General features: G+C 35.7%; 1 protein-coding gene across 1 annotated transcript; it reads left to right on the top strand.

The window, feature by feature from the left end:
- The first annotated feature begins 9,957 nt into the window (after positions 1-9,957).
- On the top strand, positions 9,958-12,915 carry Insl5 (insulin like 5). Its single transcript, XM_026409029.2, has 2 exons — positions 9,958-10,132; positions 12,683-12,915. The coding sequence occupies exons 1-2, from the start codon at positions 9,958-9,960 to the stop codon at positions 12,913-12,915; spliced, it is 408 nt and encodes a 135-aa protein (XP_026264814.2).
- Positions 12,916-26,016: the final 13,101 nt, after the last annotated feature.

Below are 26,016 nucleotides of genomic sequence, written 5' to 3'. Positions count from 1 at the left end.
TTATAAATTTTCTACTGATACAAGTGAATAAGATTATCTTTGTCTTTCTAGAAGATTGAACTTTCTATAACAATTTGTGTAAGAAAATAAAAATTTGATTTAAAAATATGCTCCTTTTTATTATATATTTATTTATCTTTTAAAAATGTACATATTTTAGGTTCCTCATACCTAAATGAGAAAGCTGTTCTGTTCAGATTCTGGACAACTGATCTTAAAGCACTGAACCTACTCTACTCCACCCTTCCCATCCCTGCACTGACAGTCTTAAATGATTCACCCATACTTGCAGATTAGCATCAATTTTTAAATTTTACCTTTTATCTGGGAATTTCAGAAGGAGTCATTTGCTTGCTTTCTTAGCTAGCTTTGAATCCTTGTAGTAAACTAATTACCATATATATTTTTTAAAATATTTATTTTTTAGTTATAGGTGGACACAAGATCTTTATTTTATTTTTATGTGCTGCTGAGGATTGAACCTGGTGCCTCATGCATGCTAGGCGAGTGCTCTACTTCTGGTCCACACTCCCAGCCCCTACCATATGTTTTTAAGAATTGAATGAAAATTCTGCTTAGCCATTAGCCATCTCATGTTATCCTTAAACACACACACAACACACACCACATCAGTGTGCTGGTTAGAAGTGGCGACTGTGCCAGGTGTTCATTACTTCATTTGGTCACTTCCTATCAGGCATCTTTCATACACAACTTACATTATTGTTTTCTGAGAGTATATTGTTAGCTACTCTTCCAGCTGAGATAGGAAAGGAAGATTATACTCATTACTTAAATAATTGTATCATATTTAGTGCATTGATTTGGCTCATCTCTATGGAATAATATACAATTATAAATGATAAATTAGAATGCTTAATATTTATTATTTTGTCACAAGAGTCTCTCTACAAGAAAATGTTGAATCTTACTGTGACTAGATTGAGTTATCAATATAGTAGTAATAATGCATATTCACATTTTTTACAGTTTGCAGAACACTTTCACATTCATTATCCCATGTATCCTCAGATAATTCTATGGAACAAGACTGGCAAGTAATTATAATATCATCATAGCATCTGTTTTCCAAATGTTATAATTAAGGCTTGGAGAGGTACTTAACATGCCAAAGACCATTCTACTGGTAACTGGTCAAGCTTGAACACAAGCACAAAGCTTTGAACAATTTTTACATACTTTCTACTACTGTATAGTAAATGGTTAATGTCCATATAATTTGCTGAAATGTACCCAAAAATTTAGGCATGAATATTTTTCTGCAATTAAGGTTTTATCCAAAGAGGATAATGCTTGTAAACTTGATATTTCTCAGCATTCACCTGCCATTCGTCCTCAACACATATGTATTGTTCTGTTGTACAGCCAGCTCCCAACTCATCTCTCTCCTTCAGCATATTAACTCTTTACTCACCCTCAGATCTCTCTTAATATCTCAACTTGTAAGGAACATTGTTTCTGAGCTCCATCCCATAAGACTAGCCAGACTGTATTTGGTCCTTTCATTAAATGTTTTCAAGCCTCCATGGATTTCCCACATAGCACCATTTCAGGAATTATGGTTGAGGGACAATATCTAGAAATGTTTCAATCCTTATTTTTCCTCCTTATCTTTCTCCTCTCAAATGACCAGTTCTGTGCTTATGAGTTTAAGGAGACATGTAAAATGACAATAAATCAAAGACATCCATTTTGTTCTATAAAAGCATAGAACTTAGGGAAGGTATTTGGGACATAGACCCAAGTGTCTTAAACATAAAAAGAAATACAATGTTTCCTCAGGGATGGGAAATGTGGGGGAATACAGAAAAGAGGGAGCCTGGGGAGCCACAGAACATAGGAAACCCATGTCTAAAAAACATGTTGCTAAAAAATATTGTACAGAAAGTAGCAACTAAGGAGGGACCACAGTCATCTTTGAAAACTATTCCCTGTGCAACAAGTGATGTGCAGAAGCAACCACGAGCCACTAGAACTGAAGAAGCCAAACACTGAAGAAGCAGCATCTCTGATACTAGAAATTCCTTGGCGCAGAGTAAGATGGAAGGAAACCAAGCCTGAGTTGGACTGACATTAACTTGCTTTGCATGAGGTTTATTTCTACCAGCTGAGTGGAATGGAAATTTGGAATGAGAAAATTATTGAGTTCTGGAAAATGTAGATATGTTTCTTGGATGACTGAATTGCTAAACTGAGATTCATACCTGGTATGCTAAATGTCTATCTGTAAATCGTTTGCTTAATATCCACTTTCCTCATAGACTAAGTTCCTGAAGGGTTAGGGTCTATGTGTTTTGCTTATCACACTGTGTCTAGCATCTAGAACAGTTATCTCTACAGAGTAGGAATGCAACAAATATTCGTTGAAGGAATGATTTATCAAATTAGTGGCAAAACTATGGTTTCATGCTTGTTCTATATCACTACATCATTTAATATCTTAAACATAATTTCCTCAAAATACTAACAAAATATTTTAACATCAAAGAAGATAAAAAACATTTTAACAGTGGAATATATAGAGAATATAAATCAGTCTGGAAAGTAGATAAATATAGTCAGCTTTTTTGATCTATAACAATGTAAAATTATTTATTTCCCTTTAAGACAAAGGCTTAAAAACAAATCTGTGATCATTGTCTTTTTGCAAATACTAGCATTATCTTGTGAGGTTGTGTTCCTGCCATCCATTTTGGGAACGATGTTTCTCCAAGATAAACCACCAGCACAATGCCAGCATTGTACATAGTACATAATACCCAGATCCACATCCCCAGGTCCTAGTCTTTGAAGAACCTCTTTGCCCTTCATGATTGGCTGTGGTTGCCCTCTCCTTCCCCAGGAGGTACAGATTTTGCTCATGAGCTCATTTCCTCCTTCATGTAACATTTAGGTTTTGTGTCTTGTTTGTTCAGAATTCTGTTCAATACTCAAATCTATCTCCCAACCCATAGAACATTTACTAGGCTATTTGCCTTCATTTCCTTGGGTTGGCATACTTATTTGATGATAAAACTAAAAGGCTGGTAATTTACATGACACTAATTTCTGAATTAAACAGAAAATGAAACATGTCCACTAAGGTGGAACATATAAAACATTGTTATGGATCTTATAAAAATGGGCATTGCTTTTCTAAAAACTCACAAGACATTTAAGTAGCATTCAGAATAACTCATTAAAAATATACTTTTATCATATATGTATTCTCTTTGAATAAGTCACCTATTAAAAGATATGGAATCATTATTCCAGGAAGAACAGGATATTTGAGGGATCTTACATCAGAACTCACTGATTTTTTTTAAATTTTCAAATTATTGCACATATTTTGATTATTAGGTGTGTGATCCTGGGGATTGAACTCTGTGGCATTCTCCATCTGTCCCCCATGTTGTGTGTGTGTGTGTGTGTGTGTGTGTATGTGTGTGTTTGAGTCTGACTTCAAACTTTCAACCCTCTTGCCTCAACCTCCAGAATAACTGGGATTACAGGCATGCATTAGCACATCTGGCTTGAGTTTTTATTTCTAGAAGTGCAAAATGACAACAATAAAAGCATAAAAGGAAAATAGATGCTCTGTTCATACAAAATAAAGCTTTAAGTAACAATTTTTTCAAGATATATTTTAACATTGCACATTTGTTATCCATTCTTTCATCAAGAAACGTAGAAGTGGATTCTGTATCTTGAATATAATGAATAATGCTGGAAGGAACATGGGAGTGAGGATATCTTCATTTCCTTTAGATACATAACCAAAAGTGGAATGTCAAGACCACATGGGAGTTCTATTTTTAAGTTTTGTATGAATCTCTATTTCATTTTGTGTGATGACTATACCAATTTATATTCCCACCAACAGTGTGCAAAGGTTTCCTTTTCTCCATATCTTTGTCAATATTGTTCTCTCGTGTGTGTTTGATAACTGCTATCCTAACATGGGAAGTGATGTTCATTGTGCTTTTGCTTTGCATTTCCCTTATGATTAGTGATGTTGATCACCTCTTCATATGCCTGTTGGCTATTGTAAGTCTTTTGAAAAAAAAAACGTTCTTTGCCTATTTTTTAAAAATCAGATCATTTTATTATTGTTTTTTTTTCTGGTTTGGTTTGCTATTGTGTTGTATGTTACTTGCTCATTTTGATTTTTATGATAGGACATTTTTAAAAATCACTAAAATGAATGGTAAGAAAGATCCATAAAAATTATGCAAATAGTATTTCAATATCCATTCCACAGATACCTGTAGAGCAGAAGTTGTTAACCAGATTTCAAAGGTGGAAAAAAAAAAAGAGAAAAACGATAAGGAATTTCAGTATCTGTAAGGTGTTCAATATCACTAGAACTTTTAGAGTTTGAAGGTATCTAACACAATTGAACCTGAACAAGTAGAGAAAGGCCACATCATGAAACATCTTGTAGGCCACATTAAAGAAATTTGGATGTTTTTCTTGAGGGAAATGGGAAACTATAGGAGGGTTTTAAAGGTTGGTAATAATTACGTTAATTACGTTTTAGATCATTCTGGGCAGCAGTATGGAAAATTGATTGATGACAAGGCCAATCAAGAATGATTGTTGAGGTCATGCAAGAAGGGATAGACTGATTATGGATCACATAGAAATTCAGAAGGTAGAACTGATGGGATTTGGTGCTTTAATGGATGTTTGTATAGAGACGGTTTTATACAACGGAGACAGTGAAGAGTCATGAATGACGCCCAGGAACAGCTAGGTAAATAGTTGTGCCATGAAGAGTAGACACATTAAGAATGAATGGACACAGCCACATCAATGTTTATAGCAGCACAATTCACAATTAAACTGTGGAACCAACCAAGATGCCCTTCAATAAATGGATAAAAATAATGTGGCATGTATACACAATGGAATACTACTCAGCAATAAAGTAGAATAAAATCATGGCATTTGCAGGTAAATGGATGTAGTTAGAGAAGATAATGCTAAGTGAAGTTAGCCAAATCCAAAAAACTAAATGCTGAATGTTTTCTCTGATATAAGAAGGATGATTCATAGTGGGGTAGGGAAGGGGAGCATGGGAGGAATAGACGAATTCTAGATAGAACAGAGGGGTGGGAGGGGAAGAGAGGGATATGGGGTTAGAAATGATGGTGGAATGTGATGGACATTACTATCCAATAAGATAATATATATGTATAAAGACACAAATTGGTATGAATATACTTTGTATACAACAAGAGATATGAAAAATTGTACTCTGTACGTGTAATAAGAATTGTAGTGCATTCTGCTGTCATATATAAATAAAAAAACTAATAAAAAGTAAAATAAATTAATGTTTGCTAATGCATTTACATATAGAGATCTCAGTCATTATAAAATAATTATATGTGATATGCTTTATAATTTAGCAATGATAACTGATCCTGTGATTTTTTCAATCTAACAAATTAGAAAATCAAATCACAGGTAAAATACTCTCTCAAGGTCTCTTATTAGAAATTAGAGTACCAATATGGATACTGTATCATTCTAACACTGAAGACACAAGGAATTGTTTGATGAAATCATCACCATTATAATTTTCATTGATGATCAAACTATTGAAAGTTTCCTTTGTGCTAGACTCTGATCAGTACTCATCATTTAATTCTTACAACTACCCTAATGAAGTCCATGCTTTTATCTTAATTTTAGAAGTAAAGAAACTGAGATTGAGACATTAAATATGCCCTAAGTTCACATGGATGTTAAATGCCAGAACTGAGATTTAATGTCCCAAATCCGATGCCATAGACAGTACTTCCAACTGATGCCAATCTGCCTCAGACACCATGACTAGGTGCACAATAGCCATAGTTCCTTGACAAATGGTATACAGGTGAAAGATGTTTACTAAATCCGTGGTCTTCTTAATTTGAATTTTTGGTTTATGTTAACAGTAGAACTTCAGATAATCATATTGAGCATGTGGAAATTAATTCCAGTCATTAAAGTCAAATCACTGATCTTGAGCTTGGCGTAGTGGCACACGCCTGTAATCCCAGTGGGCTCAGGAGGCTGAGACAGGAGAATGGAGAGTTCAAAGCCAGCCTCAGCCACAGCAAGGTGCTAAGCAACTCAGTGAGATCCTGTTTCTAAATAAACTACAAAATAGGGCCAGGGATGTGGCTCAGTGATTAAGTGCCCCTGTGTTCCACCCTCAGAACGGAAAAAAAAAAAAAACTCCCCCAAAACAAACAAAAAACAACTGATCTTACCTGTTTTAAAATCTTGGATCATTATAAACATTTTCTACATCTGCAAGATGTCAGTTACTTAAAGATAATTATACTCAGCAAGAGAAGCCAAGCTATGTTGTTGTAACCAACAATCTCTGAATACCAGCGAGTTTAAATGATAAATGTTTCTTTCTCATTCGTATTGCACATTCATTATAGGTGAATAGACTTCTCTACTCCATAATATACAGAGGCAGCTACCAGTTTCCAGCGTTAAATTGTTATTTATCAAGGCAAAGGAGAGGCAGTCTGTGCCCATCCTTAAATTCCAGTGATATATGTCACCTCCATTCACATTTGCCCAAATACGTCACATGTCCAACTTTAAGGAACAGAGAAATATAATCCTATCATATTCCTGAACAGAGAAAGACTAGAAATGTCTACTTTGGAAATGCATGGCTATCCTAGATGTTAGTTCCATCATTAGAGAGTTTCCAGGATTAAATATGTGGGAGAAAAGTTGAATTAAGGTTGAAGAAATTTCCTAACAATAAGGTTTCTCTGAGTCCTTACTATATTAATATACATTATCAATCTCTAAGAAAGGGTCTTAACATGGAATCATTTTTTCCCAAAATATCTGCAAAGACTCATGTTCTAAAGAAAACACTTCAAGATACAGTACCCTAAAGCTCTACCTTAGAATTTATTTGTGGAAGAATAAAAGGAAAGAAAGAAAAAGACTACAGCAGTGCAAATTTATGGATTGTTTAGGATTGAGAGTTACACAGTAAAGTTCCCATACTAACTAGTTCCAATCAAACATAAAAACTGTTAATCCATTGCAAATGATGCTAAGTTATTATCTATAAGCACCACACATTATAATAGGTGCTTTATTTATTTTAGCTCATTGCAACTTCAAAATAACATTATGAAAATGGGGAAACTATAATGTAGGACCATTACATATTATTATGTCCTGAATGTATGTGTCCCCAAAAAGTCATATATTGAAATTTTAACTGCCAAATGATGGTATTAGAAATTGAGGGCTTAGGCAAGTGATTAGATCATGAGGATAGAGTCTTCATAATTAAGATTAATGCTCTTATGAAAGAGACCCCAGAAAACTAGTTTCCCCTACCACCATGTGAGACAGTGAGAAAGCAGCAGTCTATAGACCACAGGAGGGCTCTCACCAGGATCTAAAAATGCTGGCACATTGATCTTTCTATTTCCAGCCTCCAGAATTATAAAAAATAAATTGCTGTTATTTATAAACTACCCAGACACTCTATTTTGTTATAGCAGCCCCAATGTTAAAAGCCACACAAAGAGTAAAGTGAATAACAGACTAGATGAGGGCAAATAGTTATGTCAACCTACAAACAAAAAGGATTAAATGTTCCTGTTAGATGTACAAACAGTAAACTGTGGTTGGTCATAAATGGAAATATTCATTTTCATTGTCCTCCAATTGGACCCTGAAATATGTGGAAGGAGTGCTATTTGGAGACCCGAGAGGACAGTCTTATATGACAACCTGTTAGGTTTTCATTCCTTTTTTCCTGTCTTTTAAAAAATGTTTTTTATTAGTTCATTATAGTTATACATGACATTGGAGTTTGTTTTCCCACAATCATATATGTATAATTCAGTCCACTTTGCCTCTGAAGCTTTTTGAGGTAAGAATAACATGATCACATAATTATAGCAAGACTTGGAATTTCAAGTTCAGAAGAGCCCTTGAGCAATCCGGCCTAACCCTCCGAACTTAAAATGGGGAAAATGAGGTCTCCAGATGTGAGGCTGCACACCTAGGGCTTTTGTTATGGCCTTTAACTTTTTCATCAGGATAATTGACCAGATTGATAAGCTTGCCTCCATTTTTCTATCGACTGAGTTCAGATTATAGTGGCTTCTCATCAGCATCCCAAGATGAGGAAACTAATTTTGAAAACGGAGGGATTAAGTGAGGGTGACAAAAGGATTCAGTTTCCAGAATGCCTGACATTCAAGAAAGGGATCATCCTTTGGGTTGTGAAAAATCCCAGTTGATAGCCCCTGATCATAGCTTCACTGTAGTGCTTTGTGAAAACTGGCATTATCAAGGCAGGGAATACAAATCTTGAAAGGATGGAAGAAGTTTGGTTACGAACAACTGAAGAGTTGTTGGTGCTCCAGGTGTGTTAGGTTTGGTGATGAAGGTATCCCCTGGACAAAAGACAGGTTCACCTGTAATTCTGCTCCATCAAAAGATGGAATAGCTTTGTCTGACCACAAAACTATTCCTCTTTCCTTGGTCCCTTCATAGGAAATGACTCTATATACCTCTCAGTTGTGCAAGCCAGAAATTTAGATACCACTTTTCACTGTTCTCTGTACATTATTACCCTGATACCCAATCAATACTAAGCTTCCTATCTTTTGAATACCCCTTTGCCCTAGACACTCTGCTCTGGCCTTAGTTTAGGCCATCATCACACCTCATCTAAATGATCACCATAGTCTTTCTTTGTTTTTCCTATCTCAAGTCTTGCCACTCTTCATCTGTTCTCCACGCTGCAGTCAGAGAGATGGAGAAAGTCAGACTATTTGAAATAATGTTAATTTCTGAGAGAATACTTTTTATTCAGAATGTATATGTTTTATTGTCTTTTCCTGTTTCCTACAAAAGAAAATGATGGACTAGGAAGTGTGGGCGATAGGATCTTGGCCACAGACTGAGGGAATTCTTTTTCCCCCCACAGAATCAACTAAAAAGTTATTTTCTCAATTTGCTCAAAAGCGAGTCATCAATTCTTTGAGATCTTAAGTGCCATCCTTCTCAGTTTAGGTTAAGAGCTTTGCAGAAATATGTTTTCAGAGGGCTTACCGAAAGAGAAATTTCATTATTTAGCTGTTTGGGATTATAGTTTTAGTTTTCTGTTATAATAGAAAGGTATACTCAGAAAGGCAACTTAAATCAGGGGTGAAGAATAGCAATGAAGATTCTAGTCAAGGTTCTCCTGAATTCTGAACAAAAGTTGTCTTTCCTAGTCAATTCTGATGGTTAGGGAAGAGGGCAGCAAATTGTTGACTCTTTATTGTATCAAGTGGGAGACATGTTATCTCATTAGCTCTCTGACGTAGTTATTACCAGCAGCAAATTTTACAAATAAGAACACTGAAAAAAACTTGCTCCAAGATTCTAGATCTGGTAAGTGGGAAGCCAGGAATCAAACCCAGGACATGTCAGTCTGCATGGGTAAGCGTGGCTCTCCACCACCTTGACATAGATGTTGCTTTTAATACTCAAAAAAATCTTTTATCAGGTGGGGTTTCCCATTCTTTTGATACGGTTCTTAAGGTTCAGTGTTTGAAACTTGCCCTGCATCCGTCAGTAAGTGGCAAAGCAGAGATTGGGATTCATGCTTGGCTGCTTCTGGAGTCCATGAGTCTCTGTGATGTCTCCCAAGAGAGTGTCTGTTTATTGTCTCACCAACGTGACTAACAGTTAAATAATGGTTTCCAGAAGTGACCGAATAGCTAGCGATAATCATAAAAACACATTATCAGAACTTCACAGTGTGACCTCTGTGCTTAGCAAATATTGTTAAAATGAGGTTTTGACCAATAAAGTGTCAGGGATGTTAGTATAAATTAGTCAAAAGGGTGAGGGTTTCTTTAAAACTTGATCGGGGCAATTTACTCCCTATCTGATTCTCATTCAGTTCTGAGCAAAATGAAGGGCTCCATTTTCACTCTGTTTCTACTCTCTGTCCTATTTGCCATCTCAGAGGCGAGGAGCGAGGAGATTGTGAAGCTCTGTGGGCTGGAGTACAGAAGAACAGTCATATACATCTGCGCCAGCTCCAGGTGGAGAAGGCACCTGGAGGGGATCCTTCCAGCTCAGCAAGGTAATGTGGCTCCCTTGTGCCCCTTACTCTTTAGACCTGCCTTTTTTTTTCCCCCTTAGATTTTCTTAACAGTTATTTTATTTTTGGTACTAGGGATTGTACTCAGAGGCGCCCTATCATGGAGCTACATCCTCCACCCTTTTCTTTTTTATTTTATATTTTGAGAAAGGGTCTTGCTAAGTTGCTGAGGTTGGCTTCAATCTTGCAATCCTCCTGCCTCTGCCTCCCAAATTGCTGGGATTTACAGGTGTGTGCCACTGCACCTGGCTTAACGGTTATCTTAATAACTATTTCTCTAAGAACTGCTAAGCCATTTCTATATCAGTCTGGGGGATTATGCAAATAAACTGAATTTGGCTTGGGAAAAAGGTGAGTTACCTTTAAAAAACAATAAGATCTCATTTTCTTTAGGCTTTTGTTTGAAATCGTAGGATTGCCTGGCTCCTTCCATGAGCTTAGCATCTACTGCAGGTGTTATCGATGTGCAATACATAGAAGTAAGTAATTTCAAGGGACTGTTGGCATAGCAAGATTTTCACACCAAGATAACTATAGAATGTAATAAATTGGAATTCGGGTAGGTGTCAAATAATGATGAAAGGAAGAAATTTTTATTGGGCACTTACTAAGTGCCAAGCAGTTTTATATGTATCATTTCATTCAGTCTGATAAGGATGCAAGAAGTAGATAATATTATCACTGTTTACCATTTTACCAAGGAGAAAACTGTCCACGTAGGTGTTCAGCCATGTGGCTAGGAAGCAAATCAGGTCTATCTGGCTTCAAGAGTCAAAATATTTGTTTATTCTACACTGCACCAAAGGGAGTAAACTATTGCAATAAATGACAGCACTTATTACTTTATTTTTTATAAATTAACAAATAAAATTGTGTATGTACAACATATTGTTTTAATATTGTATGCACTGTGAAATGGCCAAGTTATTTAACATATACAACACCCACATATTTATCTTGTGTTTGTGTGTATGTGCATGAATGTGTGGTGAGAACACTTAAAAATCTATTCTATTAGCAATTTTCAACAATAGAACATGTTGCTATTAACTGTAGTCACCAGGTTGTACAGCTGATCTCTCAAACTTAATCCTTCCATTTAAATGAAATTTTGTACCTTTTGACCAGTATTTCCCCAACATCCCATCCTCCTGCCCCAGCTCTAGGTAACTTCTATTCTCCTCTCTCCATCTGTGTTTCCACTATTTTTAGATTCCACATTTAAGTCAGATCATACAGTATGCATCTATTTGTACTTGATTTAAAAAGGGAGTTGGGATGGGTATAGGAAAGACAGTAGAATGAATCAAACATAACTCACCTATATTTATATATGAATACATGACCAGTGAACTCCACATCATGTATAACCACAAGAGTGGGTTCCTAATTAGATTAAGTTATACTCCATGTATATATGTCAAAATATACTACTGTCATGTATATCTAAAAAGAACAAATAAAAAATTTTAAAAGACTCTATTTTAACAATGGGTTTTATTTGCTATGCTTTACAATAAAAAATATAAGAACTGATTAGTAATAAATGCTGCAATTACATATAAGACTGTAAAAATTCTAATTTAGCTTAAAATGAACTTGGTAAACAAAATATTTTAGAAAATGACCCACAGCGTTCATATTTTGGTGGTCTAATATCTTGAAATAGCATGATCTTGCCATTACTGCTTTAACATTGAGGCTTATATTACTAGGTAGCAATAGAAACAATAAGGGTTTTTAATCTTAAGAGAGTACGCATATTTACTAGGATTTATGTTGCTCTCTAGAATACTAAACCAAAATGTACTAGGAAAAAAAAACATTTGAAATATCTCTGAAATATTGGGGAAGTGAGATGAATGTATAAGTCGATCTCTTTTAGACACCACCAAAATCATAATATTATGTACTAAAACTTTCACAGGTTTTCCCATACATTCTTTATATGGTCAATTACTGGTTTACCAACCAGCATTTATTCATCTAATTTTCTTGGTGCTGTTAGTGTGCTAAGGCCCTGAAAAGTAAGTTTAAATGAATTGTAAGTGAGAGAAGCTATGTAAATAAAAACAGCATGTCCTACATTTTATTTTCAGATATAGAAGTTTAAGTCTCCATGTCCTTCCTTTCTCATCAATGTTGTAGGGAACACACAGGGTTTTTCTTTGCTTATAGCAAGTAAAAAAAAAAAAAAAAAAAAAAAAAAACCTTGGGAAGCTGCTAGTTGTGGAGCAGAGGTGGCCAGCAGCAGTCAAGCCTTGATCTGGCTCTAACCAGCCAATGGACACTGGGTATGTCACTCTTAGCTCTTTAAATTGAAGTTTCCTTCTCTGCAAAATGAAGAGTAGACATGACAGGGCTGTTCCTCAAAGGCCAAATCTCTCTGAAATCAGAACAATGTTTTTAAAAATCACATGTGGGATTCAATTTCATTTCAGAAATTTAATTCATTTCTTCAAGAGCAGAAGGTGGCTGCTGCCTTCTTTGTTTGGGCTATTTAAGGTAGTATTTTTTTTTTCTTTCCTACAGGTGAGAAAAGAAACTACTTTCAACTCCCAAATAGACATGAGGCTTCTGAGGAAAACATAGCCCAGGACCTGCCCAAAGTGGATTCCTCAGGCGAGGAACATGTTGGGGATGGACAGATATCCATGGAAAGGCGTTGGGAGTCAAAGAAACATTTGGTGATGTCAAGACAAGACTTAGAAACTTTGTGCTGCACGGAGGGCTGTTCCATGACTGATCTGAGCACACTTTGTTAAGGAAAAAGCAAATTCTCGATGGGTGGCAGAGCTTTACCATGCATTTAATCTCCTTGTTCTACTGCCTTGTAGGATGCTAGTATTCCATCATAAAACATGGCTTTCAGTTGGCAGGTTTTTTCTAAAAGCTGTGTCTAGTAGTTAAAAACACATTGAGGCCTATTTTCTCCCTTTGCCAAGGTGAATGCATTCTTTTCCAATTCTAAATAATGCTTTGAATTTTAAAATACTGTGCAAAATGAAATAAAAATGCCATTAAACCGAGCTCATTGTGATTTTTTTTCTTTTAAAATTTGTGAATACCTTTCCAACAGTAAATAGAAAATGCTGATGGTGTGTAAAACTTGAAAAATAGGCATTATAAAGGAGGTAAAATAAGCTGTTATCCAGAAAAACTTGTTGGTCATTGTGTATCACTGGAAATTTAAACATTGACTTATGGTTAAAGAAGAATCAAGGGTTTTTCTCAAAATACCTGAAAATGTAGTCCTTTGACACCTCCTTGAGAAAAGCCAGGGGCATATATGTGTCAATCAATTCCCATAAACAACAGAAACTCAGAGTGTGTTTGAGCAATGAGCTCCTTCCTGAAGTCTGGGCCACCTTGATTTTGCCTCTCTACTGCAGAGATAAAAGGACATTCTATTCTCATTCTGGAATTGAGAAACCAAGACCCAGATAGCCAAGCCATTGTTGTGCAGTTAGATATCTTCACAGATAAAAAGACAAGACAACCACAAAACAACATTTCCTTTTCTACTCTGACAGCCAACCCCTCAGTTGTGTTGTAAAAAAAAAGTCAAAATTTCTGTTCAACTGTTCTAGTCAATCTTTGAACACTACCCACTCCATGTCAGGTGGTCATGTCAACATGCTGTGCATAGCATTTAAACCCTTCCTTCATGCATTACAAACAGTACTTTATCATCAATGCACAGATAAGGAAATTGAATTTCAGTAGAATTAAGACAAAGGGTAATAAACGAAGGAAAAGGGACAGGAATAGGAAAGACACTAGAATGAATTGGACATAACTCTCCCATGCTCATTTATGAATTCACCACCAGTGAAATTCCACATCACAACCACAAGAATGGGAGCCTAATTAGAATAAGTTATACTCCATATGTGTATAATATGTCAAAATACACTACTATCATGTATATTTAGAAGGAACAAATTTTGAAAATTAAAAAAGAAAAAGAAAATATGTCCTAAGTCACATAGCTAAACACAGCTAAGTGGATTGTGTTTTACTGGATCCAAACTTAAGCTGCTCAGTATGAATCAAAGCAGTCATACTAAACTGGTCTAATAGTCAAAGTGTTCTTTACCACCAGGTACTCATGATAGGATAGAAGAAATAAGAAATAGGTAGAAAAAAGGCATGAAGAAAGAACAGGAAATGAGATTTTAATTTTTTTAAAACTATATATATTAGTTGTTGATGAACCTTTATTTTATTTATTTATATATACTGATGAGAATAGAATTTAGTGCCTCACACATGCCAGGCAAGCACTCTATCACTGAGCCACAACTCCAGCCCCAGATTTTAATTCTTAAGTTCCACATACTTTTCCAAGCATGTTACTTGGTACACCAGTCTGTCTTGCAGGACTGTTAAACCTGCCGATTCCTGGGAAATCTGTCAATCTACCTGTACATTGTTAATTAAAAAGAGAGATCTGATGTCATGAAAAAAAGATGTAATTTAGAGGACTTTTCCTGATCAGATAATGAAGACCATGTCAGCCTAAGGATCCTGAGATTGACCAGACCATCAGAACCAAGAGATCACCAGACGGATACCATTCCCACATCCTTCCCATACTCAATCCCTCTCCAAGCGTCCTTTAGAAGAAGAGCTGGGAACTCCACAATGCATCCTTAACATTCTCCCTCAAATGCTCATACCTTGCTTTCCCCCAAGGTGTGTCTCTCTCTTTATTTGTTATGTTCATTTAATGAATGTCCATAGTATAATCAGAATGTTTTAAGATAAAACAAATATTGTAAGCAAGCACATAATGTAAAATAGTTAGGAAACAAGAAAACCAGTGAAATCAAAGCATATTGAATCAAAGTGTTTAAGACACAACAGTGGTAAAATATTAACTCTGCCAACTTCAAAAGAAATACAGGATTCTTACAACTTGTAGTATAAAAAGATTTGTAGATTATAAGTATTTAAGACAAGTTTCACAATTGAGAATGACTTTATTTCCTTGGAGATGGCAGGCCTACAGAAATCAACTGCCATTACTTAATAGTAACATGAAAATAAATTTCAGTTGCATTCTTTTATATATATATATATATATACACACACACACACACACACACACACACACACACATAGACATAGACACACACACACACCAAGGATGGAACACTGAGGACTCAACCACTGAGACACATTCCCAGCCTTTTCTTTTCTTTTTTCTTTTTGTATTTTATTTAGAGACAGGGTCTCATTGAGGTGCTTAGGGCCTCACTAAGTTGCTGAGGGTAGCTTTGAACTTGCAATCTTCTTGTCTCAGCCTTCCAAGCTGCTGGTATTATAGGTGTGCACCACTGCACCTGGCTCAATTTCAGACACATTCCTTTAAATTTTTTTTTTAATTTTGTAGTTGTAGATGGACAGAATGCCTTTATTTTACTTGTTTATTTATATGTGGTGCTGAGGATCGAACCCAGTGCCTCAGGCATGCTAGGCAAGTACTCTGCCACTGAGCTACAGCCCCAGCCCCAAACACATTATTTAAAACAAAACAAAACTAGAAAAGACCAGCAAGGTCCACGTATTTTATCCACAGTAATTGGGAAAAAAACTACTATTTTATTGAATTAATGTGTTATAGGTACTGTGCTAAGCATTTTACATACATTATCTAAGTAAATTTCACAACACATTGAAACACCCTATTACTTTTATCCTCATATTTTATGTGAAACTATGGAGGTACAAAGAAATTCAATAACCTATCTGATGCTACAGAATAATTAGTAAAGCAAGGGCTCAAACTGCATAATCTTTTTTTTCTTTTTTTCTTTTTTAACTACTGGGGATTGAACCAGGGGTTCTTTACTACTGAATTATACCCCAAAGCCTTTTTATTTTGAGGAGGGTCTCCCTAAGTTGCTCAGGAACTTGGAATCATCCTGCTTCATTCTCCCAAGTTGGCTTGGCTATCTGGGTCTTGGTTTCTCAATTCAATGAGAATAGAATGTTCTTTTATCTCTGCAGTAGAGAGGCAAAATCAAGGTGGCCCAGACTTCAGGAAGGAGCTCATTGCTCAAACACACTCTGAGTTTCTGTTGTTTATGGGACTTGGTTGACACATATATGCCCCTGGCTTTTCTCAAGGAGGTGTCAAAGGACTACATTTTCAGGTCTTTTGAAAAAACACCTTGATTCTTACTTAATTGTAAGTAAATGTTTAAATTTCCAGTGAAAATATACAATGACAAGTTTTTTTTTCTGGATGAGATAACAGCTTATTTTACCTTCTTTGTAATGCCTATTTTTCAAGTTTTACTACCATTTGGGAAGGTCTCACTGGGAAGGATTACTGATGTGTGCTACCATTCCTGGCTCAAACTATATGACCTTTATTGTTTTGTTGTAATTGATCCCATCTTAGACTGAACAGTCAACAAAAATCACAAGCTTGCACGAATAGTTGGGATGTACCAATGGAGAACATCTCTACAACTTTGATGATTACATACATAATGACTTGCAGAAATGAAAACACAATGTTTCCAACATTAGAAATAAAGTGTAGGAGAGTGGTTACCAGAGACTGGGGAGAAGAGGGGAAAAAGGTGTGTGTGTGTGTGTGTGTGTGTGTGTGTGTGGAGGGGGAAGAGAATGGCCAATGGATATAATGTTACAATTAGGAGGAATCAATTCTAGTGTTCTATGGCATGGTAGAGTGAATATGATTGATAATAAGGCATTGTAATATCCTCAAATAGTTAGGAGAGAGGATTTTGAACGTACTCACTATATAGAAATGAGAGATTAAAGTTACAGATAAACTGATTACACTGATTTGATCATTACTCAATTTATATATCAATTAATTCAGCACATAATGCCTTGTAAGAAGGTACAAATATCATGTCTCAACAAAAAAATAAAATTAACAAAATTAGAAAAAAAAAAGGAAAAGAAGAAGAAAGGAACCACTTCACATCTATGATGAAGCCTGGGAAAAGAAACCAGATGTCTCCTAGGTACAGAGACATCTGATCACACACTGTTGGCCCAGCAGTACTAAAAAATACAGTCAGACAGGTTATGGGAGGAACTGATGGAGCAGAAGTTGAACTCTACTACCCAAAAGAAACTTGGTGGGATGTTGAGGAGAAAATATGATAAACAGCACGACAGGTAAATGGATCTAGGTATACAATATTATCATTTATTTGTAAAAAGGTACTTCTGAATTGATTGGTTCACATTCTTGTCTTATTACATTATTTATTATTCAATAATTATTTAATTAGAGAATAAGATACCAAACGCAGTTTTAGATACTGAGGATATATTTGTGAATAAAATAGACAAAAAAGGTGAATATTTTCAAGGAAGAGAAAGAGAAGAGAAATATCAGATAATGACTGATTCTGAGAAGAAAATAAGCCCTAGAAGGGAAATAGAGAGGCTTGGGTGGGGGCAGAGGTCTCACTGGGAAGGCAGCCACTGAAAGAATTTTTGTAACAGTGGCGATGGACATCCCTCCATGGAGATGGCTTCAGTGTTCCTTACTCTGAGTGACATTTGCTGATTAAAAGTAAATACACCAAGGGCTGGGAGTATAGTTCAGATGGCAGAATACTTGCCTCACAAGCACAAGGCCTTGGTTTCAACCCCAGCACCACACACACACACAGAAGTAAATGTAAAATTATAGACAACAAAGCAATATATTTAATATATGCCTAAATTATATATACTCATTATTTTTGCTTATCTAAAGAGCTGTATTATACTACATATTTATCAAGTACTTATTTTGTTAGAAATGTCTTCTAAATTTCTAATTTATTATATTTTTTTTCATATTTTGGTGCACTATAATTATACATAATGATGGACTTTGTTGTTACATATTTCAAATACTTATTTGATTTTATTATATTACGCTTTTCTCTTTTGCTAATGTGAAGAATTATATTGATGGTGTTTCCTTATTTTGAAATTACTCTGTTCAGAATAAGTTTGACAATGGTGTAGTATTCTTCAAATATTCAGAAGAACTGGCTTTGTTAGTATTTTATTTAGAACTTTTGTACCCAAGTCTATAGAAAAACTGATCTCTAATATATTTTGGCAATAAAAATTATTTTAGTTTTATAAAGTGAAGCTATTATCTGTTCTTTAAAAATTTGGAAGAAAAAGCTGTAATATAGTATCTTAAGCCTGGTGAAAGTTTTAAAAAATCACTGAAATACAATACACATAGAGTTAATTATATAACTTTTTAAGTGAGTTTTTACTTATTTGCACACAAACAAATTGCTAGAATATATTAATAATAATAATATATTATTAATAATGTAGTCCCATTTTTACATATCACTATTTTATTCACAACATTTTGCTTAGAATTTTTTAAAACATTTTTATAAAAAAACATTTATTTGTAATTTTCTTTTTTTGCAATATTTTTATAAGATATTAATATCAGACTTAAGTTAGCCTTGTAAAGTAAGATAGGAAGTGTTCCCTCTTTCTCTAATTTCTGAATGTTCCAGATTGATACTATTTCTTTTTTTTTGCTCATTTTATTTTTAAAATTAATTAACTTATATTAATTAGGTATATATGACAGCAGAATGCATTTTGATTCATTGTACAAAATTGCAGCACGGCTTTTCATTTCTCTGATTGTATACGATGCAGAGTCGCACCACAAGTGTAGTCATACATGTACCTAGGGTAATGATGTCCATCTCGTTCCACCATCTTTCCTGTTCCCATGCCCCCTTCCTAACCTTCCCTTCCCTTTGCCCAATCAAAGTTCCTCCATTTTTCCCATGCCCCCCCATTATGGATCAACATCCACTTATCAGAGAGAATATTTGGCCTTTGGTTTTTGGGGATTGGCTTACTTGCTTAGCATTATATTCTCCAATTCTATCCATTTACCTGCAAATGCCATAATTTTATTCTTTTAGTGCTGAGTAATATTACATTTCTTTATCCATTCATCTATTGAAGGGCATCTAGTTTGGTTCCAGTTTAGCTATTGTGAGTTGAGCTGCTATAAGCATTGATGTGGCTGTGTTACCATAGTATGCTGATTTTAAGTCCTTTGGGTAGACTGAGGAGTGGGATAGCTGGGTCAGATGGTGGTTCCATTCCAAGTTTTCTAAGGAATCTCCATACTGCTTTCCTGATTGGTTGCACCAATTTGTGGTCCCACCAGCAATGTATGCGTGTGCCTTTTCCCCTACATCCTCACCAACATTTACTGTTGTTTATATTCATGATAACTGCAATTCTGATTGGTGTGAGATAAAAATCTTAGAGTAATTTTGATTTGCATTTCTCTAATTACTAGAGATTTCAAGCATTTTTTCATGTATTTGTTCATCGAAAGTATATATTCTTCTGAGAAGTGTCTGTTCAGCTCCCTAGCCCATTTATTGATTGGGTTGTTTGATTTTTTTTGTGTGTGTTAAGTTATTTCTCACCATGCACAAAACTCAACTCAAAGTGGATCAAAGACCTAAGAATTAGACGAGGGATCCTGTGCCTAATAGAGGAAAAAATAGGAAAAATATTCATCGTATTGGATTAGGCCCTGACTTCCTTAACAAGACTTCTAAAGTGCAAGAAATAAAATCAAGAATTAATAAATGGGATGGACTCAAACTAAAAAGCTTCTTCTCAGAAAAAGAAACAATCAATGATGTGAAGAGAGAGCCCACACTTTGGGAGCAAATTTTTGCCACACGCAGGTCAGATAGAACACTAATCCCCAGGATACATAAAGAACTCAAAAAAAACTTAACACCAAAAAATCAAATAACCCAGTCAATAAATGGTGTTATTTGTTTTTGAAGTGATTCCTTAGGTGACTTTTACTTGTGCTTGTAAACTGGAACACAAGCAAGCACATTAGCTGTGTTTTTCAAAAAATATATTTTTAGCTATCCTATCATCGTAAAGGGAAATACAAAGGACCATTTGTATAATTAAACAAAAATATAGTTTATTTTTCTTCAGTTTTAAAATGAAATGGGTATCTAAACTTAACATATATAATATGAATTTAAACAATGATTTCCCAGCACCCCTTAAGCAAGTCAGGTTGATTATCTATCTTCTGGACATTGGATGACACCCTCATCCTTGTCTCTGGGAAACATCATTTTCCCTTTTTCATCATCAATGTAAGTGAAGCCGGTGCTCCCCATACTGGTTGTACTGGTTCCTTGCCTTGCTAGGTAGGGAAATAGCCTGATGGGTGGGTGGAGACATATAAGTTTCAAGTTATATCTTGCACTAAAAAGCACTAGTTAAATTGGTAAAGAAGTATTTGAAAAGAGATTGCAGGAGACTTTAATTAGATACTTAACATATTTAAGTCTCAATAAATTGCTAGCAGTTTGTTCATACATGTGAAGAAAAGAATAAATGAGTTCAAATGGGCACTAAGGAAAAAATAAGTAGCAGAAAGCAAAATCAGTGTAAGAAACCATGAAAGTACTGCTGTAGGAGCTAAGACTTCTGAATGGAAGATACCCCCAAATAAGTAGAGATGAACAAAGAAAAGCTAACTTTGGGACTGAATAAGACTATAATAAAGGTGGACTTGAAGAGAAAGTATTTGCCATTCAAAGAAGGTAGTAGCAGACAATTAAAGGTTTAAAAAGAAAGAAAACAAAAAAACCAACCAAGTAACATAAGGCATAGAATTATGGTGATGAACAGAAATTGCAAAAATATCTGCTCCATTTTTTAGGAAACAGGTTCTATGGAAAGAAATGAGAGGTGGAGAGTAAGCATCCACTATGCATCAAATACTTTATGTATACTTTTCCTGTTCAGTCTTCATGAAAAGAACCTAAGTGGTGACCACAATTATAATCATTTTTACCTTTGAGGGAACAGGCACAGAGAACTAGCCACCTTCCCAAAGGCACACAGCTAGTAAAGATTGGCAGCAAAAGGAGATGTTTATTTTCAAACCTATGCTTTTAAACAAAAACAAAATCCCCCAAACACCTATATTACATGGCTACTCAAAAGAAATGAGTTCGGAAGATAGCTGAGGTGGAACGCAGCAGGAGGATGTTTTGCACATTTGGCCTGTGGGAACACTTTTACTGTTTGTGAAAGCAACGCATTGGTGAAATGAGAACCAGATTGCAGAAGGTGAAAGTATCAGACGAGGAGAACAACAGAGAAAATCAGAGATGGTGGGCGGAGGCCACGCCTGTATAAAATGCTAGAAGTAAAGAGGCATAGCAGGGGCTGGGGTTGGGGCTGGGGTAGAGCACTCATCTAGCATGTGTGAGGCCCTGGGTTTGATCCTCAGCACCACGTAAAAATAAATAAATAAAGTAAAGGCATTGTGTCCAACTACAAATAAAAAAATAAATATTAAAAAAAGGCACAGCAAACTATCAGTAACTATGTAAGGTTGAGTTTTCTTAATGCATTTTTGGCATTATCTAGAAGGATAGGTTACATGATGGTCTCAGCAAGGGAACGTTCATTCTCTAAGAGGGTTAAGCTCTAATTTTTCAACTGTTGTTTTTAAAAATCATTCCCATATATAGAATAATTCCCAAGAATTTATGAAGTGAGTGAACTAAACTAGCCTTGACTTTTGGGCACATAATCTGTTGGACTTGGTCATAGGGCCTCCCATTATGTGTTTTTTTTAAAGTCATTCTGTTAATGACAGCAGATGACAGCATGGATACTTTCATTGGAGAAGCTAACATTTCTTTTTAAAGAAACTACATTTCTTTTGATGTCTGACAACCCAAAGGGATCGTATAGGATTTTTTTTCTTTTTTTTTTTTAATCAAGAAATAAAGGAAGACATCACTTAATTTTGGTTTTGTGGGGAAAAGTAAATTCCCTGCTGGTTTTGGGGGAGTGTTTCTGGTTGATATTCCCAGAGCTAACTGAATTTTCAGTAATTTGCTATTAGTACTGACTATGCTTGCTGAAGATTTGGCTAATGAATATTTTATAAAGCAGGAGGAAGATGCTAAGTCTCCATTTGGATGACTGCCAAGTCCTAAACCTCTTACCTTGATGTGGCTTCTCAGCTCCAGTCTTGCTGTTTCTGTTGCCCAAGGCTGTCTCTATCTAATGTTCCACTATTAACTGAAACTCCCAGTGCCAAACAAAACTTGGTATTTTGTTTCTCAAACCCTTTCTGTTGATATCCCTATTTTTGCTAACAGAATCATAATTCTAATTACTTAGATTTAAACTTTCAATCACAGGAGCTACTATTCATCAGGGGCTATCTATCAGGGATTATGCTGTTAAATTTAGCAAATATGAATTTCATCTTCCAAAATCCTGTGTGGTAGGCACCAACATTATTATTACTTTACTACAGGGAAGTTGCAGCTTGGTGAGATCAGTGATTTATTTAATTTTACTTAAAAAGTGCCTGGAATGGCAGGATTTGGTCTGAAGTCTGCAAACACCCAGAGCTTGAAAACTTAGGCCATCTCTCCAGGCTGGAGTGCTTTAGACGTTGTCCATGTAAAGTCGCACACAACGGCTGTCTCCTGTTTTCAATGCCATTGCCTCGGTCAGATTTTCATCACCTCTCATCTCTCCTACATGTTCTTTTTTTCCTGCTCTTTTCCACCATCTGCTCACAGTTGCTTCACCTACACTGCTCTACTGAAAAGCCTTTGATGATTCCCCTTGGTCTGAGGGTCACTGCCTTACCCAGTCACCTTCCAGTCTTACCACCTTCTAACCAACTTACCTTCACAAATGCTGTGTTTGATCCAGTTTATACTCCTTGCTGTACTCCTGTGTCTGTTGGACTTCTACTCACCTGCTTCATAGTCTAGATGAAGTTGTTACTCCCCTTCACGAAGCTGTCCATAAATCCTCTAATCAGACAAAAGCAGCCTGAACTTTTCCTGTGACTACAAATTCTGCCCTATACTGTGGTCACCTGTGTACTTCTGTTATTCTTTTTTTTTTTTTTAATTAGTTGCTCCTGATAATACAATGATCTTGACATATCATACATTTGATTGAAATGGGGTATGAATTCTCATTTTTCCAAGTGTACAGGTTGCAGAATCACATTGGTTATACGGCCACCTACATACATACAGCAATACTAGTGTCTATTTTATTCTGCTGCCCTTCCTATCCCCTCTCCCCCCTTCCACTCCCCTCCCATCACCTCTCTCTACCCAATCTAATGTGACACATTTCTCTCTCTCTTTTTTTTCTTCCTCCTCACATCATCATATATGTATTTGGTATAACGATGAGGGTCTCCTTCCATCTGTTATTCTGATGGGATTCGATCTCGTTCCTCAAAGATGGGACTGTGCTTTGCTGTTTTCTGTGAAGCTTGGAGTTGGGCAACTCTGGGCCACGTACTTAAGGGTAAGGATGAATTAGATTTTATTTGTAAGGTGTTGTCAGGATATGTGGTCCATGTACTCAATTGTTTTGACCTAGTATGGGGAAACAAAACTAATATTCAAAAAAATTAACTGAGGAACAAGCAGGAGTTCAACTATGAGAGTCATCAGAGAAGAGAGAGCAGGAGGATGCGACAGGGGGAGAAGGACTTGGAGAGAAGGAGAGACCTGAGGCTGACTCAGAAAAGTGAAGAAAGGTGCTGACAGGGAATGGGGAGGCGTGTTCTGAGGTGAGAAGAGCATAAGTGAATGTTCTGAGGTGAGGAGGGACATAGCTGGTCTGGGAAGAAGAATGGCACATAGGAAGCCTAGGGAAATGCCAGGGATGTTAAGCATGTTTTAGAGTAAAATAACTCCTGCAAATTTACAGTGTCATTTCTTTAAAAATTTCTTACCCCAAGGCTTTGTGTGGTAACTGGCACTCTCCTAAATTAGTCACAAGAAGTTGGTTTTTACTGTATATTCTTCTACTGCTATATAATTGCTGGAATTCATCTCTGAATCCATCTGAATTACAGTAGTACATGGCAATGTGATGAGGAACTGCTTCTTTTGTTTTTTTTACCTGTTACCATGTTTTAAGGCTTTGATGCCCGCTAAAACTTAGAATAAATGCTGATAAATTATTTCATGGATTAGAATTTAGCACTCTGAAAAAAAATACTTTTTAAAACATTTTTACAATTGGCTTTCTGTCTACTACAAATGTTTCTTCATTCTGTTTTATTCATGCAAAATTGTTGTGAGATTGTCCCTGCCATTGGTCCAAGAAGGAAGTTGTTCACAAATGTGTAATGAAAAACACAAAGCTCATCTAGTTACAAGATTTATAATGTAATCCAGATCCAAAATCGACCTGTGGAGACGGGACAAATATTGGTTGTGATAGATTAACACACACACATATTCCCATGAAAGCACCAACAGAAAAAAAAACGAAAATTGGGGCTAGGGTTGTGGCTCAGTGGTAAAGCGCTTGCCTAACATGTGTGAGGCACTGGGTTCAATTCTCAGCACCACATATAAATAAATGAATAAAACAAAGGTCCATCAATAGCTAAAAATTTTTTTTTGAAAAAACCCTGAAAATTGACAAATTCACTTTGAAAAGTTATTTGGTAAGCCAGAAAAAGGAGAAGGAAAGGGATTTAAAAGGCAGGCATTTTGTACTACATTTTAGGGAAAAGTAAGACACCCAAACATTTAAAAGTAGAAAGCAATAACTGGTTTTTCCATTTGTTAACTTCTTTTTGATATGAATTACACATCATTTTTTCCTTGGGACTATAACATTGCTAATTTTCTCCATATGTGAAAGATTTGTCTTTGACCTTTAACAAATGTCCTCTAGGCAGTCGACTTACCATCCAGGAACAACACAGCATCGTTTTACATGCACACAAAGGCCTGAAAGCTCCATAAAAATAAATGATCCATGGTATAAGATACATTAACCAGCAGAATAATAAGCTATTTTAGCCCTGTAAATTTTAATGCCCATCCATTCAAAACCACACTGGGTCACTTTGGTATTAAATTCAGAGGAACAAAATGGTAAGTATACATGTTTTATTTGTTAAGCTGCCAGCTATACATTTTGTGTAAAATTTCATTAGTGGGGGCGAACCTATTCAGAGACACATCAGGCAGTGTATATTTAAAAGTAGTGTCTCTTTCTAATACGTGATTTTATGTGTTACAGATACATTTACTATTAAGCATCATGTATATTTAATATAATGTCTACTTCAGTGTCCTAAAAAGCCTTTGTTCAGTTATAGTTTCCATTATCGAAGAGCCAGTGTACCGTCCTTCCACAATTTTGTAAAGTGCAGGCAGCCCACAAGAGCTTCTAGTTTTAGCTTGAGGCCCTATGGGACCATGGTAATTGTTATGAAGTCATTAATTCTACCTCAGCAGTTTCAACTGTCAGGTACATGTAACAATAATTGCAGTTAATGAATGCTGCTCAATTTATTAAGTGCAAAATGAAAACCAGTATTCCTTTATATGCAGCACTGAGGCATATTAACATTTATCATTTGTGTATACCATGCTGACTATTCCACTATCTTCTGTTGGCCAGGATACATGGTCATATATTGCCAAAATTTCTCTTCATCAAAAAGGACTGCAGGAAATTCTAACTTTCTAGCTAAAGGATAAATAAAATAATTACTACCCACAGTTTTATTTAATAAGAATCTATGTTTATGAAAAACAATCCAACAGAACCAAGACTTAGTTCCTGCTGTGGATAAACAAGACTCTCTCGTACACCCTCCCTGACCCTGATCCTTACAATGTGAAAAGGTTCAAAAGCTTCCAGTTGTTTGAAGTGTTAGGCTTAAAATTTTTGACAGTAACACTTTGCATGTGCATAGATACAGCCCATTTCATGATTTGAAAAGAAAAATCAACATTTCTCATTTTCAA

The sequence above is a fragment of the Urocitellus parryii genome, chromosome 11 (assembly GCF_045843805.1).
Source record: "Urocitellus parryii isolate mUroPar1 chromosome 11, mUroPar1.hap1, whole genome shotgun sequence".
NCBI lineage: Eukaryota > Metazoa > Chordata > Mammalia > Rodentia > Sciuridae > Urocitellus > Urocitellus parryii.
This window is presented reverse-complemented; position numbering and strand designations above follow the sequence as displayed.

What these genes read in the sequence shown, in the direction of transcription:
- Insl5 (XM_026409029.2), top strand. Translation starts at nt 9,958, where the DNA reads ATGAAGGGCTCCATTTTCACTCTGTTTCTACTCTCTGTCCTATTTGCC. An exon ending in GATCCTTCCAGCTCAGCAAG is followed by an intron (nt 10,133 to 12,682) that starts GTAATGTGGCTC and finishes TCTTTCCTACAG; the next exon opens with GTGAGAAAAGAAACTACTTT.